This window comes from Sphaeramia orbicularis, chromosome 13 (genome assembly GCF_902148855.1).
Source record: "Sphaeramia orbicularis chromosome 13, fSphaOr1.1, whole genome shotgun sequence".
Classification (NCBI taxonomy): Eukaryota; Metazoa; Chordata; class Actinopteri; order Kurtiformes; family Apogonidae; genus Sphaeramia; species Sphaeramia orbicularis.
The window spans coordinates 21,516,304-21,539,975 of NC_043969.1; the positions used below are offsets into that span (position 1 = coordinate 21,516,304).

General features: G+C 38.2%; 1 protein-coding gene across 6 annotated transcripts in view; it reads right to left on the minus strand.

Moving 5' to 3' along the window:
- Positions 1 to 1,046: 1,046 nt before the first annotated feature.
- The window catches only part of arap1 (ArfGAP with RhoGAP domain, ankyrin repeat and PH domain 1), a 75,785-nt gene continuing 53,159 nt past the window's right edge, over positions 1,047 to 23,672 (minus strand). For 2 of the 6 annotated variants that reach the window (XM_030152090.1, XM_030152094.1), the window contains 18 exons: positions 22,584 to 22,686; positions 20,992 to 21,184; positions 20,763 to 20,808; positions 19,733 to 19,896; positions 18,470 to 18,682; positions 17,139 to 17,244; positions 16,905 to 17,052; positions 16,146 to 16,226; positions 15,895 to 15,978; positions 13,850 to 13,967; positions 12,927 to 13,040; positions 12,682 to 12,827; positions 12,004 to 12,086; positions 11,663 to 11,722; positions 8,930 to 8,993; positions 8,462 to 8,620; positions 6,849 to 6,886; positions 1,047 to 3,405 (listed from right to left, as the gene is read on the minus strand). In XM_030152090.1, the coding sequence (XP_030007950.1) occupies positions 6,866 to 6,886; positions 8,462 to 8,620; positions 8,930 to 8,993; positions 11,663 to 11,722; positions 12,004 to 12,086; positions 12,682 to 12,827; positions 12,927 to 13,040; positions 13,850 to 13,967; positions 15,895 to 15,978; positions 16,146 to 16,226; positions 16,905 to 17,052; positions 17,139 to 17,244; positions 18,470 to 18,682; positions 19,733 to 19,896; positions 20,763 to 20,808; positions 20,992 to 21,184; positions 22,584 to 22,686 (1,903 nt within the window). In that variant the 3' untranslated portion in view covers positions 1,047 to 3,405; positions 6,849 to 6,865. The remainder of the gene's footprint in view (positions 3,406 to 6,848; positions 6,887 to 8,461; positions 8,621 to 8,929; positions 8,994 to 11,662; positions 11,723 to 12,003; positions 12,087 to 12,681; positions 12,828 to 12,926; positions 13,041 to 13,849; positions 13,968 to 15,894; positions 15,979 to 16,145; positions 16,227 to 16,904; positions 17,053 to 17,138; positions 17,245 to 18,469; positions 18,683 to 19,732; positions 19,897 to 20,762; positions 20,809 to 20,991; positions 21,185 to 22,583; positions 22,687 to 23,672) is intronic. The other 4 variants (XR_003937117.1, XM_030152093.1, XM_030152092.1 and 1 more) reach the window with 4 other exon arrangements.

The window sequence follows — 23,672 nt, forward strand, 5'->3', positions numbered from 1 at the left end:
ATAAATAAATAAAAAAATGTCTGCAACTACAGCTCAGCAAGCAGCGAGAGCCAATTTAAGTGTCGCTCACTCATGCTGTTGTTGTGTGCTCTGAGTGGAAATGAAGAAAATTGGCTCACACAGGTGGATATCCAGGTTTCTGTGGGATGCCGGTAGCTGTGGTTGTCCCTCCTATTGTTTTCCTATTTCAGGAGATGTGTCACACCATGCTCAGTGAAAATTTACATTTTATTTTTGGGAGTTGGCAGGTGGGTCGGCAGGTTGATGCAGCTGGCTCACACTGCCATTCTGCAGCTCTGCTTTGGAAGCTCATCTCCTTTTGACTTTATCACCATCTTCCATTCCTGTCCCTTCTCTGAACCACATTCGTCTCCATCTCCTGGCTTTATGCAACTGTTACTACGGCCTATATAGTAAAGGCCATTTTAGTGTGTGTGTATTTAAGTATCCTCCTGTGTGTGTTCTTCCCTGGTGGCTCTCCTGTGCGTGAGTGGACATGGTATAGTGAAGGTCTCCTGTGTGCATCCCTCGCAGGGCTCTCCGGTGTGTGTCTCGAGGTATAGAGTGACCCTGATGTGTCAACTCTGTTTAGAAGAATGAACTGAGAGCTGGTGGACCACCATGACTCACGTACGCACACACATACACACACATAGAGACAACCTCCTCAGGGCTCTCTCTATGATCACTGTACCCCATGAACACACTTCTGACATTTTTCCTCAAAGCACATCTATAGGCTTACATTTTATAGTACGGCATGGCATTGCCATAAAACCTGCAGGCCTCGCCAAAGTTTCTCTTCCTATATGTGTTTACATGTGTAAAGTGTGACACTGCTTATTTCTTCAGTTTCCCTTTAGGGCAGATTAGACTGACTTGTGTTTGTACATTCATTTCATAAAAGCGATGGAAAAAAAAAAAAAGGATTACCAAGAGGCCAACACAGAGCTGGAGGGCATCAACCTTTTGGAAAAGCACTTTTGTGGACTAAAAAAAAAGAAAAAAAAGAACTACAGGAACAGAGAAGCACAAATGCAACATCACAGATTAGAGGAATGTGTTTATTAGAGTTTCAGAGATGCAAAACACTGTAAAATGCTAAGAAACACAAGACAGAAGAGAACATATCCTGCTCACATTACATGTTTACCTCTCCTATTTTACTTTATTTTTCATCACTATATCAAAGTGGACATAATCAGGAAGTCTTTTACAATGATCCAAAAAAAAACAACAAAACTCAATGAATCCGAATCACAACAAATACAAGTGTGCATAATACACTTCATTACAACTATAAGCAATGGTTTTGAAAAGCTGCATAAGTTAGATGGAATCCACGTTACAGTGTGCAAAGTCAAATACACTTGTATCTGCAAAGTCTGACCGCTTGTTAGTCAAGTTGCATAAACAGTGAAAAACGGAAACTACATGTGCCCAAGTAATGCATTAAGGTCCATTGATGAAAAAAAACATGAAAAGGCAGAAAACGGCATAAATGCAAGTCAGACACATGGAAAAAAGTTCTGAGGAGTTGACGTGACTGGAGTTGAGATTTAACATGAATAAGTGTAATGTCATTTCACTCCAGTTTGAAGCTGATGGTAAATTATGCAACTGACGTATTATAAATGTAGATGGTCAAATGAAAACTGAAAACTGCAGTGATCACATTAAGGCCTCCTGGAGGTGGTTGAGTACTTCCAAGCATCATCTTATGATTAATATATGCATGGAACTGTGAGGAATCTATAGACATTAGAAATTAGAGACTGAAAAGCAGGGTGGGGGGTGGGGGGGTGTCAAATCAACCGTACACCCCTGGTGATTCAAAGTTGTAAATCAAAAATAAAGTCATATAAAGCTAGACAGGGGGATAATTACTTTCTATAGACAGGCTAATTACATGACTATACAGAGTGGAATCTTGCTGAGATTAGAGCTTATTATATACACATTTCTAACATATAACATGCTTTAAAGTAACATTAACGTAAACTTCATGACGTCTCACCAGTAGAGGTGAAGCAAACATGTTGTATTGTACAGCAACACACGTCTAGCCTCTTCTGACCAAATAAATAACAAGTTTTTACAAGAGTGAAAACCTAAAATGAGCACAGAGGCAACAAAAGACAGAGCGGATGGGCAACATTCAGTGCTGGTAAGGCACTTGTTGATGGGATAATACACGAACCACAGATTAGTTCAAGGTCCTCCTATTGACAAAATATATACAGCCAAAATGCAGAAAGTTTTCAGAGGAAATGCCCAGTTTGGGGTTTTATACTGTTGTTACTGTGAACTATAAAGAGAAATTGGGTTATTTAAAACCTGTAAATACTGCATATACTGTATAATGAGTCATATTATCACCTATGTTTAGCGGCTTTAGAAACAGCCTGTGGGAAGGACTGCACGGACTCTACAGCCTAGGAAAACGACGGATCAGAAGAAGGCACAAATCACAGAAAACTAGTTATACTGGGTTTATCTGAGTCTACAGGCGGAAATAAATCAAAAGCTTGTCCAAATATGTCACATATTTTTGTACAAATTATAGAATGTCTTCTATTTGTTACCACATACTCCTTCCTCCACACACACACACACACACACACACACACACACACACACACACAGTATAAACTTTGACCAGTTTTACGACTCTATTGGCAAGAGTAACAGACACCTATCCTTCACTTGTCATTTCACTCAGTCCCAGTTTTGGTCCCTGTAGAACAACTGTTGGACACAATCAGGTCACAGTGTCCTCTGACATCAGCTCTGCTTACAATAGCATTTTGTCTAAGCGTGAACGGCAGGAGTTTCCCCACAGTTTTATGAGCTATAATACACAAACAGACTGAAACATCACATCATTTAAAGAAAAAAAAACAAAAAAAAAACATGTGAAACCACTACAATTGCATGTTAATAAACTTTATTTTCTATACATAGACTCGCTGAGCACTAGAGCAGCCTGTCTGTCTTTTCTGCAAACAAAAAAGAAATAAAGGTTCCTCTCAGTGTGTCCTTCATGCTTCTGTCGAATGATGCAGCATGGATTTAACTACATGCCTCAGTGGAACGATGGAGACTGAGCTGAAGGCATTAGATTTATTACAGTCCATCAAACACTTTTTTTTTTTTTCTCCAATGCCATAGGTGATTTCAGATGTCCCCGTTGTACATACAGTCAAGTAAAAGTCAGGTGAGATTTTCTAAGTGATCCTGTTGGCGGTTCAGTTTTTGGTCCAGTTCATATTCAAAAGGTCAGATGACAGAGTAAGGCCAGTATCCACATTAATTGTCCATGTTTTCTCAGTGTCCATCGTACCAGGCCTTACATCTGTGGGATAATATTGTTCTGAGATCACCCGGTGAGGCCGACCATCTGCCCTTTAAAGAACACACAAAGTTGTCACATTTGTAAATTCACATCCCATATATTCCTTTAGATGTTTTACAGGACACTGGTTGGCGATAGTGAAGCTGCTGTGCCTCCTTTATCCCCAACTCTAATGCTGGTTTCACAGCATTTTCAAAGTCCCCTGAGAGGTCACGCTTTAAATTTTCATCCAGACTACGGCTGTCTCGGAGCCATGGCAACCATATGAGGCTGCTGAAAAGATGTGGACTCAATAAGCAGTGGTCAAGAGAACAGATAAACTCAGATTTGTAGCCTGGCAGCATCAAGAGATGAGATTAAACTGAGCAATAAGGCTTTATCTCTCACTCAAACTTTATGAGGTGTCAATTTAGACGTGACCTTAAAATAAGTCTGAAATACTACCGGGGCTGCATCTGGTGATTACTTTCACCCCGGATCGATTTGTGGATGTTGTTTGGGACCAGTCGTTACCTGTTAATTATGTAGTCATTTATGAAAGTAGCTTGCGATCGACCAAATGATTAATACGCTGTTTCATCACAGAAACATTAATCTATGCATGAGGACTGGTTTTATCGCTACGTATTGAAACGATTCTGACAGAAGTAACACTTTATATTAAACCTACAGATATTTACCATTATCTAGTTGCTTATTACCATTCACATTAGAATCACAAAGTACTTAGTCATGCCTTATTTTACCAAATTCTACAACTACTGACAGTTTCCCTCAATGATCTTATTTGTGCTTATTGATACTCAGTAATAATGTAGTTGTGCATGAATTGTAAACATAATTTTTTGCACTGTAGGGACATTACTAGGTTGTAATACCACTAGAGCATAAAATCCACAAAAAATATATTCCCTAATATTCCCTGTGATGGTATCTCTTTTCATTTGGGCGGTGTCAGGTCATCTATATTTATATTTTACCTTTTGATTTGGACCAGGAGAAGAGAGCTACAGGAGGAAGGTGTCTCCATAGTCTGGCTTTATTCCAACCACCTGATATTGGCTCCTGCTGCTTTAAAATGGAGCTAGACTGGTGCGTGGGTATTTCTTCTATGGTACTTGATGCCTTTTGATTCAGCAGGACACAGTATATTGGATACTAGGATATGTGTGTGTGTTTTTCCCCTTTCAGTCTTCTCTTTTCAGTCTCTAGTATCACACAAGTAGTCTTTCCCCACATACTTTGTCTTTAAGTATGGTGCATTTGTGCCAAGAATAGAACAGCAAACCTTTTCTAAAGTTAGACAGACTTGGGGTGCCCTGGTTGTTCACCTGGTAGATAGCAAACCACAAGCCTGAGGACATCATCCCCGTCTCTTTCTCCTACCTTTCCTGTCTATCTCTGTCAGTAATAGAAGCAAAAATGCCTAAGAAATATTATTTAAAAAGACAGACTTAAATTAGAGTCAGTTTGACACTATTAATATTTACAGTTTTGTTTTGTAACATAAGAAAATACCTTGTTCTGCTTCACTATAGGGAAGAATCACTATTTTTATGATCTTAACCCATAAAGACCCAGTGCTACTTTTATTGCAGTTTTGATTTTTTATTTATTTTTTGAATGATCACCATTTATTATAATATTATCTTCTGTATTTTGCATTTTATCAGTTAAAATCAAGTATTTTCCTATATTCCATTTACTGATCGTGTAGATGTTCATAAAACCTCAGGTTAAAGTTGAAGGTTATTATATGTGAAACAGAGAAAATTGAAGAAAAAGTGACTTTTTCAGCAAAGATATCAATAACTGAAAAGAAAAACAAGTTTCTCTATCCACTGTCATTTGTCAAACTACATATGTTTTACTGGTGACTCAATGTTGTAGATCAGGGGTGTCAAACTCATTTTAGTTCAGGGGCCACATTCAGCTAAATTTGATCTGAAGTGGGCCGGACCAGTAAAATAATAACATAATAATATATAAATAATGTCAACTCCAAACTTTTCTCTATGTTTAAGAGTGAAAAAAGTAAATTTACATTATGAAAAGGTTTACATCTACAGACTATCCTTTCAAAAGATGTGAAAAACATGAACAAACTGAAAAAAATAAGTGTAATTTTAACAATATTCTGCCTCAGTTTATCATTTACACATGTGCATTATAACTTACAGATCACAGTGGAACTACAAATACACAAAATATTTAGAAACAGGCAGAATATAGTTAAAATTGTACTTACTTCTCTTAAGACATTTCAGGTTGTTCATATTTGTTCAGGTTATTCACATTTGCGAAATTATACTTTGTTTTAGTGTAAATACATGAAAATATTTACATTTACAAACAGAAAAAATTGGATTTGTCATTATTTATATGTTCTTATGATAGTATTTTACTGAATCCTGCCCACTTGAGATTGAATTAGTCTGAATGTGGAACCTGAACTAAAAGGACTGTTAATATCTTCAGTGTAATTTTTGCATTTCACAAATTCATCCCAAGGGCCGGACTGGACCCTTTGGCGGGCCGGATTTGACCCCCGGGCTGCATGTTTGACACCTGTGTTGTAGAATATGACGGTGTTTCCACGTTCACTACAGAGCTTCTGAACATCCAAATGTGTCATATCTGATGACCATGAAAAGATGACAAACTGTATTTTACCCAGTTATTTACATGTATTGATCAGATTAGTGGTTCAGAAGTCATTAAACATTTTAGATCAGTAGATGCTTTTGGTTGCCAGTGGTTGTTTGGGTCTTTATGGGTTAATTCATTAGCAACAACAACCTCTTCCTCACAGTCCATAAGGAGTAATTACAGGTTATCGGGGTAAAACTGGCATGGTATTTGCAGATTATAAACATAATATAATGACAAAAAGCCAATATGCTACTAATATATGTGATGGTAAGGAACTAGTTAATGGTGAAAATGAACAAGTATGTTATTTTAAAGTTATCTAAGTAACTGGTCATAGTATCTAAAATATTTAAGTAAAACTAATCTGAGTGTTAAAGGGGTCATATTTTGTTAGACCCACTTTTATTAGTGTTTGGTTCATTTATTTGTGTATTTGGACCCTAATAGTTCAAAAAGTTTGAATTTGAACCCTCCAGGTGCTGCAAAGCTATCTTTATATTCATTTTGGCAAAAATCAAGTGGATTTCTACAACCCGTAATAATTTGTTCTTAATTTGTTACGTTTTATAACTAGTTAGGTCATGACATTTGCACATATAAGGTCATGACTTCCAAGGGGCGTGAAGTGGCTCATGCATTTAAAGGGCCAGCGCTCAAAACGACCTTTCTGGTGTCATTACTCAGAAATAGGGTTGAAGATGGGCCTGTGGAGTTGAATTAATGAAGAATTCAGACCCAAGCATAGCATTTACAGTTTATGTAGACCACAGGGAAATGTTTTAAAATACATAATTCCATTTTTTAAAAAAAAGCAAAATATCATTCCTTTAAGTTGTCTTACCTTCATTTCAGAGATCATTATCGAACATCTCTAAAGGGCTGAAAGACAAACAATAGTGGGGTTAGAACACAGCGGCGGTAGAACAGATGGAGAAACTAGGGAGGGAATAGTGATGGACTGAGGACAGGAGGCACCAGAGTAGAAGGTGAAAGAAATGAGTGCGTCTACAAAACACTGTGTGGAAGAAGTGGGCTTGGAAAAAAAGAGAGATATAGTCAGATCTGTGTTGTTAACATTCAGAAGACATGCCAAACATCATTGGATTCACCTTGAGAGTCATAAACAGAGGCAGTCAACCATCGCCTCTGTGTCTCACACACACGTACTCACACAAGTCTCGGCTGTATATGAGCTGTCAGCCAGTCTCAAACAAACAAGCATACACACCTTGACACACTTAGCCGCTCTTCCATATTGCTTCTTTCACTTCGCATTGAAAATTGGACAAATACACAGTGAACCTCTCACTCCCACCCCCACAGACACAAACCCCTTGGCATCAAATCCTGCTCCTGCTGCTTCCCCACCACCAAAGCAATCACACCTCCTCTCCCACTCAAAAATGCTATAAAGTCTATATACAGCATGAATCAATAGAAACTATCTGGAAGGCAACAACAAAGCGGCCCTGATTTCATGTTATTGCCAATGGAAGGAACTGTAGACTGAGGGGAATTCTTAGCGCTGCTGCATTCACCAGAAATGTAGTGAGAGGTGTGTGATTGCTACAAACGGCAGGAGGAGACAACTGCATCATCATGTTATAGGTGTTTGGTCCCATAGCTCCAAGACTGAGCTCAGAGCAAATCATTCTGGATGGCTGCACATGTTTTTCTATGAGAATAAGAAAATAGATGGAGATGGTGATATTGTTTCGTAGGTTTGATTCAGTGTCAGCCCACTTGAAATGTAGTCTAACAAATCTTTGATGATTGCATACAACTCTGTGGGCCGATATGGAAGCGGCGGTGGCAAGGGCTGGTTTGTCACCTGGTATGAGTTCACTTATATTTTTCTTCTACTGTTTCCTTGGTGGTCTGATGTAGAGCCTTATTAGAATAACTCCTGCTCCAAAGATACTGCAACATGAAGACGCTGCTGTCTCCTCTTCCACGTTTTGGTTGGATTCTTAAACATTTTTAGGCCTAGACTTAAACTTGTAAACAAAGACGAACTAGTGTTTTGCACCCTGATGTCTGCTTTTGGTCTACAGCCAGAGTTTAAGAATCCAAATCCTGTCATCATGTTGAATTAAAGATGAATCACACAACAGAGATCCTGCACAGGTGCAACCCCCAATGCCTGTCCTCATGGAAGGATAAATAAATAATGGATGTGAGCGTTTTTACAAGACTGATGCTGTTTTAATGCACCTGTGTGTCTTAATAGTATTCTGACTGGAGATAAATCCAACATGCATAGTGCAGCTTATGATAAAGGACGTTCAATGTTATGCAACTGTCACAAATCAGCTCAAATGCGTTCTGCTCTTTGGTGAGGATCAGTGTTGGGGGTGTGGGCCTCCTGTTCAGCTTCTCTGATGAGCCAGCAGCTTTGCTTTGAGCTGACTGGTTTTTCCTAGATTAGTCCCAGTGATTCGTAGGTTGACTCACAGCAAGTGGGTCTTGGCTGAAAGCTGCAACGCTGTTCCGCATTTCATTCTCAGAACCACGCAGTGGAATCAGCGACACGTTACCATGACGAGTGTCCGGCAAGGCACGGCTCACCCGTGTCTGCTGGAGTCCATCCTGAGGCCACACGTCGCCATCATACTTTAATAGAGAGAGAACACAGAGAGGTAGAGAAATCATAGACTGGTCATACAGCACTATGACAGATAGGAATGGTATTAGCAGGTTTACACACACACAGCACTCATCTGTCATGGATTAAAATGTCATTTACATGGTACTGTTTATACACTCTTCAACCAAAACAACTGAATAACCGATGGTCGCTTAGCATTGGGGTAAGCAAAAACACACCACAACGGTTAACACTCATACATACTGAATTACTACAATGAAGTATTATTTACATTGTGTGTTTAAATGTGTGAGAAAGAGAGAAAAAAAACACACCTGGATACTGAGAAAAGTAGCAAACCACTCCCTCATTTCTGGCTGAGTGTCACAGCAGAGATACCTGCAAATAAATTGTGGGTGATAAAAGTGAAAAAAACTGAAGGCTGTGTGCAAACAGATAAAAAAAAAAATTACAGATTTTCTGCAGAAGAAGCCAGACGCAGAATAAAATTGACATGTGCTTTATTATAACACCAGTGGTAGCGCCACAAGCATAAACACTGAGTGTGATTCTTAATTTAAACTCCAAACAAAGAGAAAATCTGATTAGGACCTTCAGCACTTTTGCGTATGCCTGTGTCCATGGAGGCTGTGTTTGTGTCTCTGTGCTGTCTGGGTGTGTATATGCATATTTTATGCCACTCAGGTTGCCATCACAGCCCTCTGAGTCATCAGCAATGCTGTGGTGCTGAATAAATATGCTATATTTATACAATTATTATTGGTGTGAACACAGATTTAGACTAAACAATTACTCAAGTACTCTCCTTAGACACAACACACTGATACATACACACAACAAATCAACAAAGCTAAACTGTATACAATACAGCATATACACACAAATATAAAACTAGCTACAGTCAAGAGAATTGGCCCACATTATAACACACATACAGACACACACACACGCGCGTGCGCGCACACACACACACACACACACACACACACACGCACACACACACACACACACACACACCACCTCTCTCACAGGTTTTCATCATTACGGCCAACAGAGCTCATTAGAGCTTGCCGCAATCCAAAGAGGGCTGTCAATCATTTTTAGCATATATATACCTATATTATACAGTATTCTGCAATACAGTACATTTGACTTTTAATTACCTCGGTTGCTAATCTACAACATTATCACCAGCAGAAGAATAAACGCTGCCCATTTATCATTAATAGTTTCCACAGAGTAAAACTTCCATAGCATTCAGAATTCATTGGTGTCTCTGTGAGTTAAAACACTGGGAATGCAAGAATATGCAGATAAGAAATAAAAGTTATTAGGTGTTCAGAGAGTTTTGAGGTGATAAAAGCAATAATTGGATAAAGTGTAGCGCCATTAAGTGCATGTGGGTAATGTGGGCAATTATAGGAACATCAGCCACATTGGCATGTTCTCGTCCTTTATTTTTTTCATCTTTTCAGTCTGTCTTCTCTCTAACCATTCTGCTCCTCCCTCACTTTTTTTAACCTGCAATAAACGCAAAACTTCATCCTTAGTACATTAGTACTTTCCCTTAAGCATGACACTTAGCCTCTCTTCTTTCCACTTTGTCCCTCTTCCTCCTTTATCCTTCTTACACACTATCTCAGTCCGTCACTCTGTTTCTTCCTGTCAGGTGTGTTTTTTGCTGTGAGGGACGTTGTGATGGAGCGTAACCAACAGATGATACTGCCTGCAGCGTGACGAGAACAGCGCTCTCGTTACAACAGTGCTGATGTGCTGTGCTGTTGACAGTGTAACCAGTGTGTTCATATGCTGTAACATGAACACATAGACACTTATATGTATGCACATACACACCTGAAGCACGAACAGTGAGTGGGATGTATATGTGAACTGGATCTGAATTGAGACGTCATTACAGGTGTACTCATGTGTGCTTCCCTCCTGGGTGGAGCCGACCTTTCATATGCTTCTTTTTCTAAACTCTCACGCAGGGATCTGACCTGTTTTTGCCGCCTACAGAGAAATCAGTAGCTTTCTCCAACATTCATCGTGTTTACATGCACATCAAAAACGTGACCAAACTGCCACTAAAGGGAAATGGGAGTAGTTGCACAACATAAGGACAGCGGCTCTCTTTGAAAAACTGAATGAGTCTACGCTGAAGGCTGCATACATAAAAAGCTGCAGTAGTGTAGTATCATGCTTTGGCTGTGTTGAAATTCCAGAATTTATTTATTTGGAGGAAAACACAGTTTATCTGGGGAAAAAACAAGATTTATTTGAGGTCATCATATTCTATTATAATCTTGTCAATTCAGTTTCACTCAGCTTCTTCAATTTGATGATACAACATTTCTGAATATTATTAGACAGAATTTTTTTGTTTATTTTCTGACTCTGAGGGTCCAAAATATATGCATGCTTTGTTAATAATTAGTGCCACTGCAGAACTTTTAAGAAGGTCTTGGCTGAATATCTTACATTTTCCCACGAGGACAAGCAAAAAGACAGCGGGTCTGAAGGGAAACCCAATAATGACTCTGACTCCTGGCAGTAATAATTAATCACTCTTAATTTTGTAAAGCCATGACATTAATTTCTAGAGCTTCCAGGCTGTTTAAAGACACACTGAACTTAGTGTCTGTAAACTTTTCACCCTTTGACAGCTGAAATGATAAACCCTTTCTTACATTATTATATGACAGACTCATTAAATTACTTAATTCTACAGTGGCTCCAACACTAGACACATAAACATAGCCAGTGTATCAGCAGAATGACAAAAAAATGACTGTTTGAGAAGAGAAGACACTAGAATGAAACACGTATGCCTGCTGCAACAAAACAAAACGTTTACATTGTGCATTAGCTTGTACCGGCATCTATGGGCCCCATGAACGGCCATGAAATATGAGGCACAAACATCTTGAGTAATCCCACAGGGACAATTTGTTTGTAGCAGCTTTATGTATAAAGTCATTCCCCTTCGCTCTCTCCCTGTGAAAAACCGTTTACATGCTGTACGAAATCATTGGACTGTTACTCACCACTGTTGTTTCTCTGGCTTCTCTTGTTTCTTACTCTCATACACTACTGTGAGTCCCCAACTAAAAAGAGACAGAGAAGAAACACTGAGTTGAACAGCAGCACTATTCCAGATATGACAATGTTGACTTTTGGTTGCAGCCTGCCCCCTTGTGGCCACTATGTGAATCTCTCTACACAATTATACTGCATTCAGGGAAGCGGGCATACTCTGTCATTGTGAAGATTTGAGTGCAGCCTATATACACACACAACAGTACAGCATAATTGCCATCATTCTCAGCAAGAGCAATAAACCGTCAGATACTGCGATAGCCTCTGTGTCTAAACAGCAGGTGCTCACCAGGTCGGAGGGCGGAGTCTCTTCTTGATTCCCAAATAGACCTTTAGGTTTTTCACTGGCCACTCACGTTCTGGACGGTTACTCTGAAAGGCACACACAGACCAAATTTGTATTTTGAAAAACTGTTAAAAAGTTAACTAAGTAAAATGTGAATATATGCGCATATTCATCCACTAGTATTTTGCAAATATTAAGAGTTGGCGCTTCATCATGGTTTAGATGCCTGAGCTACTAATTGAGAAGGAGACTTTATTTGTCAGAAAACATGAAGCTGGCTTTAGTTTTGCTGCCTGTTCTGAATTACACAATCATACAAAAAAAAGGCAAAAATTTTGTGTAAAATTTGTTTTTGTAGATTTTTATAATTGTTTTCGTTACCATTTTCCATATAATATGGAGTTTATCTACATTTCATACATTAAGAGTCAATGCTGCAGTCTCCTTATTGGTTCAAACAGATCACTAAATCTGTTTTCATTGCATTTATTCATATTTATTTGACACAGACTTTTGACATTTTGAGGATTCTTAGCATTTCCACACAAGTTTTACATATCTAAACTGAAAATGCAAATTAAAAAACAACTAGATGGAAATTCAACTATTAAGTCTGTGACAGACAGTAGTAAGTGACAGAGGAAGAGGAAGATTTTGTGTGCATGCTTCAGTTAGTCTTACTCTGACTTCTTTGTACATTCTGAGAGAGTTGGAGGTGAGGATGAAGTATCTATCATTAAAGCTTCCAGTGGTCCGTCCAAGTCCCAGAATGCTTCTCTCCTCTCTGAATTTCATCAACCCATGTTTGGAGACATCCACTTTATTGCCTGGAGAGCAGAATGGTCAATTGATAGAGAGATATGATGAGGCAGAGTAATTCTTATAGCTAGAAAATAAAATGTGTGAAATTGTTTTATTGCATTTACCGAGGTAGCAGATCATTGCCTCCATGGAGTGGTATTTCTTGATGAGCAGATGGGACTCGGTGCCAAAGGAGTGAAGGATGGGTAAAACACGCTCCTGATAGTGCAGAGGGCGTTCTGACAAAAGAACACACAAGCATTACTGAGGAGGAGTTAAACAGAACATCATCAGCCATTCTTATAGAACGACTATGAGGACTTGACACTGTGACTGTGCAAAATATTTTTAGTAGGTATAAAACGCCTGTTTGTCTATTTTGGCTAAGCCTGGAATGCAGACTTGGTTAACAATGATACTTTATCCCCTTCAGATATTTTATGCTTAAGTGCATACACACACAACCAAAAATAACTCTTATTATTGTTTGAATGCCTGTGGTAAACAAATGGCTGACAGCTCTTTCCCGACATGCGACACTTTCTCTCACTCCCTTAGTTGTAATTTCCCCATTTCACCAGATTTCCTGACTCCTGCTGAGAAATCAGCCTAATCAGTTTAATATCGGAAATTGCCAACTTACCTACAGGCTTCCTGGTAGGAAACCAGATGCCCCACATACCATGCCCAGAAAAAAATGACACATGGCCTCAGGGCTAATAGTGATCGTTTCACCTCTGAATTCAGTCAGTGTAGATCAGAATGCAGGTTGAGTGGAGAGAACTTAACAAGCTTTACGCCTTAGTTGTTTATTTCACTGGGAGTGTTTTTAAGGATATTGGGTTATTTTATTAGTTGATTTTAAACAGTTTGTAAAAAATAGTTTGAAGCCATATTCTTTTTTGATTGGAACACTAAAGAGGATATATCTTATAAAGACATCTTTGTAAAAATCCTCATGTACAAAAAGAAAGCAAATGTGATCTGTGTAGGCCCTTTAAAATAAAATGTACGCCAGTGTTTGTCAGATACAACGCATCTTTCTCACCCATTTCCTCCTTGTTGCAGACTTCCCAGCAGCTCCAGTACTCTTTATCTTTAACAGGGATGTTGCGTCGGTCAAGAACCTCACATGTCAGTTCTGCTGCCGTCATAGAACCGGGGATCTGATCATTCAGCAAACAAGTAATAACAATTACTGCACAGTTTAGCTCCTATAAGTACAATACACAACTAGTTTGACCTTATCCTCTCAGGCATTTATTTTTTTATTAGAAAAGAGAGCAGGCGTGAGCCTCAAATGTAAAAAAATGTAATGTAAGGGGACAACAAATAGTTATTTTTTTAATTACTGAATAATCAGGCAGGTGCCAAAAGTACACACACCCCTTGTTCAAACAGAGGGGAAGACACTTAAAAGTAATCTCTGGTAAAAAAAAAAAAAAAAAAAAAAAAAAAAAGAAGAAGAAGAACTGATTAAAAATTCTTTATTCCTGATAAATGGTTATTGATATTACTCTTCGTGGCAGGTAAGAAGACTGACTAGAAAATGGCTGAAAAGAGACATACCCACTATAAATGACTGGATTGATGTAGTGTACAATGTATATGTCATGGAGAGAATGACATTTAATTTAAGATGTAAAACTGATATTTTTACTGAAAATTGGTCAAAGTGGCTCACTTATACTGTAACTGTGAGACCAGACTTTGTATAATTTCAAAGGATCCTCAAACTTTACTGTAAAGGGAAAAAAAAAAAAAAAATAATATGGTTATATGAGTATATTGATGCATGTGTGTGATGTAGGTATATGTGGACTAGATGCTGCTCTAAAGTTGGACTCTCCTCTCCTGTTGTTTGTTCTGTATTGTTTTGTTAGTTTAAGTATTTGTATTATGTTTTTTCTCAAAAACAAAATAAAAAGTAAATTAAAAAAAAAATTCTTTATTCCTGCAAAAGTGAAAAAGTAATACAGTACAGAAACTGATAAGTGCTCAAGGATTAAAAGTAAAAAATTCTGTACAATAGTACAGGCATTACCTTACATTATCTTAACATAAAGTGAAGACTGTTAAACCATTCACAACCATATATACTGAACATTAATTTAGTTTGTCTCAATGTGTAAATCTAGTTTCTCTGTTGACAACAGCTCAAAACATCTTGTTTCCTTATCTGTGCATCTCTGTCACCCTGTGTTGCCTGTTTTTCTTGTTAGATTATTGAGGATACTTTCAGCCCTCAGTATTTGCCATGTGTGATATGCATTTTTGGATACACTATGAAAACATTTGTATCCTATTTGCATTTCTCCACCCATCTTTGACTAATATGGTGATTATTGTCCTCACTCATTATTTTGTTAAATGGCAGAAAACACTAAAAATGTCCATTCTTACCACAACCTATGCTGACATTGACTTTGGCAGTTAAAAATAAATACAACGTATGCTTCAGATGAATCCATTGCTATTATTTTTGTACTTTCAGCTGTAGCTTATAGCGTCATATGACTTTCGTCTCCAATTTTTCAACAAATCTGCAAAACGCATGTGATAGCATAAGTATCTCAAATCCGTTAGTCTTTCCATGATTACGCACCTGAATCACTCCCCTCACGGTGAACAACTTCAAAGTGTATTCCACCACAATCAATCCATTTGTTTACATACCAAACCCAAACCTAAAGGAAACTACCACTAGGGTTTGTACAAAATTCCACGCAGCCGCAGTAGCAAGAGGCAACGAAGCCATTTCCATGTTTGTTACCGCTGCGGCCATAATGCGGCTACGTGAAATTCCAGAGAAATGTTTGTTGGAAGTCTTGACCTTATATGTGCAAATGTCGTGACATAACTAGATGTAATAAATTAAGAAGACATTAAAATGGCTTGTAAAAATCCACTTGATTTTTGCCAAAATGAATATAAAGACATCTTTGCAGCACCTGGAGGGTTCAAATTCAAACTTTTTGAACTATTAGGGTCCAAATACACAAGTAAATGTACCAAAGACTAATAAAAGTGAGTTTAGCAAAATACGACCCCTTTAAGTTATTGTGTGTTACATTGTGTGGAACTCCGTGTTACCTGCACATGGTACTCTGCTGTTGCTGTTTCCTTCTTTTCTTCCAGGTAAACTGTACAGATGATATGCCCCCCTGGTGTAGTACTCTGATGTGATCAACAGACACACAGGTTATAGAAATGATTAATAACAATACAAAGCATAATATATGCTTATGACATAAGTTAAACTACAGTTATGTAAAAGAAAAGCAGTGTGTGCCATTCACACTTTTATTGTTTGATTTTATAACAGTATGTTGTATGTGACTCACAGGAAAATTTTTATTCTGAGTTCTGAGTTTAATGATGACATCAATCTCTGCTAACTGCTTCTTTAGTTGCTGCTCATCCACCTGCAAGTATGAACACACACAAACAATGAATCAATCGTCACCATAATACTGTAATTATACTTTCCTGTCAGTGGAAAGCTCATCTGTGTCTGAATTTCCCATCCGCGTTTCAAAACATTTTACTAACTCGCTGTTGTCATAAACCAGCATGAAAGTCGATCTGCTGTTGGGAGTTAATGCCACTAGTATTACTCTGAATTTTAATGTCACCAACACAGAGTATTACTACCTGCAAGAGAGGTACACAATGATGCTCTCTGTTGTTGGGTGGTCCTTCATAAGAACTACATTTTGAGAGTTATTAGGGGGATTTGATTCCAAGCTCATAACAAGCAAAGCCCATCATTATGTTACCATCTCCTTTGTCAAATTCCCCTCTCATTCCTGTCGCTTTCTAAGGAATTCCGCTGGAAACCAACAAAAATGCTTTGAGAACATTATCTGATTAATTTGCACAAAAACACAATAACTTCAGATCAGTTGGTACATTTTTGGATGTCAGGGGAAATCAAATGTGACTGGTGTGAGGGCACAATCCTAGCATGTTTTGATGCTTGATCTTGCGAATAATATATGATGAAATATTTGTTGACATTTCAGTATTCAGGGTTGATGTCATCAGGTAAGATGAATAATTCAGCTTCAAGAACATGCCCTTGCATGAGCTCTGACTCTGACCTCAAAGATGTGTATGTAGTGCTGTATGAGGTCTTCTATGGCTCGGCCAGCGGTATAGTCCTTCCCATCTGTCTGGAACAATGTGGGACCAAAAACTATGGCCAAGTTATGGAGGTTCATCTGGTTCAGATCAGAGACTCGCTGTACACTGGAAAAAAAATCACAAACAGACATGAACATACACAGCAACAAACACTGACAAAAAATTGAATGTGAAATATGTGTGTTTCGTACCAGTAGAGGTGGTTGATAAGGGCTTGTAGAGTAGCCTTGTTGACATGAGGAAGTCTGTTTAACAACATCTGATACTGGGAGATTTTCATGCTTTCATCCTGAATGGCTGGGATACAAAACAGAGTGGGAGAAAAATGAAAGGAAGAGAGAAAATAATGAACACAGAGCAAAAATGAAGAGATTAGAATCACAGCATGGGGCAGGGAGGAAAAGATAAGGAAAAGAGAATCAAAAGATTCAGAGAAAGGATAAAGGAGTGGGCGACAACAGAAGAGACAGACAGCAATATAAAGTGAGATTAAAACCTGAGTCTACACAGACAAGCTCCTGAATACTGTAGAGCCCTCAACAAAAGAAAATGTGGTGTTTGTCAGATACCGCACACTGCAGCGTGTCTGGCAAAGCTCCATTTTAGTGTTGTTTGACTGACTTAAAATACCACTAAACAATTCTTATCCCTTTAATCAACATTGAAAATCAAGTGTATTTCCATAAAGCAAAGGCCTCTGTGATTCTCTTCCAATGGATTAAAGTGCAAATAAAGATACAAACACCATACATCAGCACACCTAATACAACAGATGTAAACTTCCCAGTTGGAATAGACACTACTGCTACTTTTTACCTTGTCAAATTGGTGCAAGACAATAGTTAACCCTTGATTCTACTACACAGCATCTATTACGCTTATTCCTCTTTGTTGCCACTGCAAAAATCCAAATCTTACCGAGTGTATTTTTCTCATTTCTATACAAAATATCTCATCACACTTAAAATAAGACATAAACCTAAGAGTAACTTGTAAATGAGATATAAGAACTTATTTTTAGACAATAGATCTTGAAAATGTTATTTCAAGAAATCTTACCAAGATAATTTTCACTTGTTCCACTGGCAGATTTTTTTTTTGCTTGACTTATGCAAAAAAAAGCCTTGAATTAAGCAAAAAAAAATCTGCCAGTGGAACAAGTGAAAATTATCTTGGTAAGATTTCTTAAAATATGAAGATCTGTTGTCTAAAAATAAGTTCTTTATATCTCACAAGTTACTCTTTAGGTGATTATGTCTTATTTTAAGTGTGATGAGATATTTTGTCTAGAAATGAGAAAAATACACTTGGTAAGATTTGGATTTTTGCAGTGTGTATCAGAATGAGAATCCTTTTTTCTAAATAGGGCCTGTGAAAGAACACAGTAGTTTAGTTTATGTCACCAAGGAAACTGATTTTACAAGCCACTTAAATGTCAACAACATTTTTGGTGTTGGTTGAACCAGTAAGGGCAGTACATTTCATATGCATGACAATATACAAGGAAATATCTGGCCCTTACATGCTGTACTCAGCCATGTTTTGGCATCTTCTGAGGTGAACAGCCCTTCCTCTAACTCCCTGAAGAAGCGCTTGAGTGTAGTGGACACATCGTCCACCTGATGCTCTCCTTCTCTCAGACAAAGACTCCGAGCGTCACGTCGGAACCTCTCACACAGCGCTGCCACACGGGAGTTCACGCCACTCTTACGATAGATCCCTTCAGATGTCAAACCTATACAAGCACAGATGTACAAGCACACAATATAAGAGAAACAAATAGGATTTAAATATGACAGGAGAGAAAATACTTCAATACTGTTGTTTCTCTACCTTGTAACCTGAAGTGAAAACATTCATGGTCTTTTATAGACACAAAAGACCCCACAAAAAAGATTACATTTGCATATTTGCAAAATATTTTTCTAGATGATGCGTGACATTCTCATGATTTGTTCTGTTTCAGTTTCAGGTTTAACAAGCATTAAGGAAAGAGTATGTGGGAACTTTAGAAGAGGATGAGACCACATTACTGAAACAGGTCACGGAAGGTCTGAAAAGACTTTCGAAGATCATAAAGGATGATGATTTCAGATGTCTTAGTACAGAAAATGACCTCCACAGTCTTCAGGGTGATAGAGGGAAGTGCTGCTCTACTTTCCCAGAAAGCTGTCAAGAGGGAGTAACATTCATGAGGAGGTAGACGATATCAGCATGATAAAGCCTCCCACACAGACACACACTAGTGAATATATGAAACCAGTGAACAGTCAGTGAATGAAGATGAAGAAGTACAAGGAGGAAAAAGATGGGGAAGGTTCTAGGGGGAAAACAGCAAAGAAGTGGCAGGAAGAAAAGAACAATCCATCAAGAATGACGAGTATGGAATACGAAAGAGGGAGAGAAAAGCACCAAAGAAAGAGGAAAGGCAGGAGTGGAGGTAGAACAGAGTTGTTTTGTTATCTTGCGGTCCGTTGGTCTGTTTCAGAGCCAGAACTCCAGCAATTATAGTCACATGAGGACACACAAAAAAGTGAAAAATATGCACACGCAGCGACAAGAAAATCACACACTGCAATGTAGGCAGCATAAAACTATTTCTTAAAGGTAAATGCAGTCAAAATGTGAAGCAGAAAAGGAGCATGATATATAATAATATAATATGTGTGTGTACATTACATTATTTGTGTATGTAGACACAAATGTGGTGGCAGAAAGGAAGCAGACTTCAGTGCATGCTCTGTCACCATGACTCTTCTGATGCAGCTGTGTCACTGTGTCTCACCGCATTGTGTGATGTATCCAATGCAGCTGTGTACTATGATCGGTATGTCTGTCTCTGTGAGTTGCTGTTGGCTCAGTGTGTCTCCTCCACTGCCTGCTGCTATCTGGATTGCTCCACACCAGCCTGAAAAATCCAACTTCCTCTCTCCTTCAATGTACAGAGTCCTGAGAAATAAAAAAGAGAGTGTGGTGGAGGGGAGACAGTTAAAACTTGACAAACACTGACTGCGTTCATTCCAAGCATTTTTGTCCTTGTTTGCTGTCTTTGCTCTATCTGACAAAATGTAAAATAATATAATATAATATTTCCTCCAATAAAAACTAGGAGAAAAAGGTTTCCAATAAAGGCCCAGCAGGGTACACTCAACACAATCAAACCAAGGCCGGACTCCAAGTACAAGCCTGGAAAAAATGAGGCTGTATAAATTACATTAAGCACAATGTACATTCCTACCACTTTCATCTAATAAATTCAACAATATAAATGTGCTATTGTCAGTGCATGTTGTTCTGGATTTGTCATCTTAAGCGCTCAACTTTACTCACTGTAGGCATATATGTTTTAATGTTTCAGCATACTAAAGATTCACAGTTTCAGGAGTTTCATGGGAACCTTGGAAGTCACTGCAAATGTTTGATAATAGCAGCTCTGTGATTAATTGAAGAATTTCTTTCACTGAAATGCTAGAGGGGTTTTAATTCGAAAGTGTTTGTATTAAGAGCAAAACAGAAGCAGATAAAAACAACACTTCACGCTAAAATATGACCAAATGTATCTCCAATGTATAAAACAAAGGGAATTAGAAATTAAGGCCGGCTTGTAACACATGCTTTTTTCTCTAGCAAAGATAACTTAAGGCCTTAGTTATTACTTGAGGGAATATAAAAAAAGAGAATTCAACAAGTAAAATATGGAGAGACTGATAAGCAAGGTAGTTATGAGAGTGAAGTGACTTTGCAGGACAGTTTTGTTGGGTCATACAGACAGGAAAATATTACAAGTAATCTAACACTATCTCTCATTCTCTTACCTGCCTCTCTCCACCAGAACCAGCACCTCATTGTCTTGCTGGATTGCTGTGAAACACAAAAACATAATATTACTCCAGATATCCATAGTTTCAAACTGACTGAAGTCCATATATATCCACTTTATTCTTACACGACTATTCTGTCAATCATTGAAACCTGTAACTACGTGTAAAGGATTCAGTATGTATACAGTATATATGTCTCCAGGTATTTGTGTTTCTCACTCACAGAGTTCATTCAGCTTTCGGAGATGAATTTCCTCTCCCCGGCTGTCCTCTAGGTAGGCGTGAAGCGTGGAACCCACCAAAGCAAACCAACCAACCTTAGAAGTTTGTAGATTCAAGCCGTCTTTACATTTTAGCCGTCCAATCCGCTCAAAACCCAACCGCAGTAAAGGCTCCGCGCTGGCTGGAATAAAGCTCTATAAATAAAACACAGACACGGTGGCTTTGTAACATATTGAACATTACTCACAGTCTCCCTTGTATTTGGATGATGTTACTACAGTAAAACCACTAGCAGTCTGCTCCAGAAACTGACCTTTGGCTATATGGCCTTGCTGGCTCGTCTCTCCTACGTCTAATTGTTCTGACAGAAATTACATCACTTTGTTTTGTCTGGTCTGACATGTGGCATTCAGCAGAATAGAGGAGGGCAAAAACACTGCTCCTAAATTCCATACAGCTGCCAATTATCTCAGCCAAAAAGAGCACTGCTCTGAAGGAAAATGCACTGAAAAAATCTAAATCTTACCAAGTGTATTTTTCTCATTTCTAGTCGAAATATCTCATCACACTTTAAATAAGACATAATCACCTAAAGAGTAACTTTTCAGTGAGATATAAGATCTTATTTTCAGACAATAAATCCTGAAAATCTGATTTTAAGAAATCTTACCAAGATAATTTTACTTGTTCCATTGGCAGATTTTTTGCTTGAATTAAGCAAAAAAAAAATAAATCTTGAATTAAGCAAAAAAAATCTGCCAATGGAACAAGTAAAAATTACCTCCGTAAGATTTCTTGAATTAAGATTTTCAAGATCTACTGCCGAAAAATAAGCTCTTACATCTCACTGAAAAGTTACTCCTTAGGCAATTATGTCTTATTACCTCCGCCAAGGAGGTTATGTTTTTGCCAGGGTTTGTTTGTTTGTTTGTTTGTTTGTTTGTCTGTCTGTTTGTCTGTCCGTTAGTGTGCAACATAACTCAAAAAGTTATGGACAGATTTTGATGAAATTTTCAGGGTTTGTTGGAAATGGGATAAGGAAGAAATGATTAAATTTTGGTGGTGATCGGGGGTGGGGGGGCCCACGGGGGGGCCCATTTCCAACAAACCCTGAAAATTTCATCAAAATCTGTCCATAACTTTTTGAGTTATGTTGCACACTAACGGACAGACAAACAGACAGACAGACAAACAAACAAACAAACCCTGGCAAAAACATAACCTCCTTGGCGTGGGGGGGGCCCACAGGGGGGGCCACTGATCAGCCTTGGCGGAGGTCTGCGCTCTCCGAGTGCTTCTAGTTTAAAGTGTGATGAGATATTTTGACTAGAAATGAGAAAATACATGGTAAGATTTTGATTTTTACAGTGATGGTGCCACAAGAAACAAGTCAACACCATCAAAAACTAGCTTCACCACCAGCAGATCTATGACCAGGCAGCTCTGTCCTGTATAGTGACAGAAGGACATGCTGCCTGCTTAATGTTTGACAGTTTTACCATTTCACCACAAAAAAAACATCATTCTTAACTTCCTGTGAGGGCTCTCTGATGCTGGAGGAGTTGTAATTATGCTTCTAAATGCAGAAATTACCTTTGCAATGGACTTGACCCATTCCTTGTGGCTGTCAGCATCATCAGTGCCAAACAGATAGAGGCGTTCAGACTCAGAGTAGAGTTCAAAGGTGTGATCATACCTGAGAGTTGGAAAGAGGTGATCAGAAAAACTGAGGGAGAGAAAGACCAAACAGGTGGCAAAGGAACAGAAAGAAGCCAGGGTCTCTGCACATTTTTTGTGCACTATGACTTTTAGGAGATTTTTCGTATGTCTAAAAAGACAACATCAAACCATTATTAACCTGTCCACAAAACCCACAGGTCTTCTGCCATGGACCTGACTGAGGAAAAATTGCTGAATGCTGACTGATGATCGACAGCAGGTCCTGAAGGCTCCACCAGCTCAGAAATACATTATGTGTAGTAGACTAATCATCTCTAATATGTAAACAGAATTTCTCATTATAGTGCTACATAAAATACTACTGAAAAAAAAATAAATAAATAAATTAAAAAAAAAAAAAAAAAAAAAAAAAAAAAAAAAATATATATATATATATATATATATATATATATATATATATATGTATATATATACACACACACACACACACACACACACACACACAGGGTGGGGAAGCAAAATTTACAATATTTGGAGGTAGGGATTGAAAGACAGTGTATGACCAATTAGTTTATTGAAAATCATGAGAATTTATTTGCCACAAGAAAATTTACATAATAGAAAATGTTTTTATTCTATGTGTCCTCCTTCTTTCTCAATAACTGCCTTCACACGCTTCCTGAAACTTGCGCAAGTGTTCCTCAAATATTTGGGTGACAACTTCTCCCATTCTTCTTTAATAGTATCTTCCAGACTTTTTTCGTAATAGTTTTGCTCATAGTCATTCTCTTCTTTCCATTATAAACAGTCTTTATGGACACTCCAACTATTTTTGAAATCTCCTTTGGTGTGACGAGTGCATTCAGCAAATCACACACTCTTTGACGTTTGCTTTCCTGATTACTCATATGGGCAAAAGTTTCTGAAAAGGTATGGATAATAGTGTTAGGTATGATTATGACATCAATATATGTTTGGTTTCAAAACAATTGACGTAGTGCC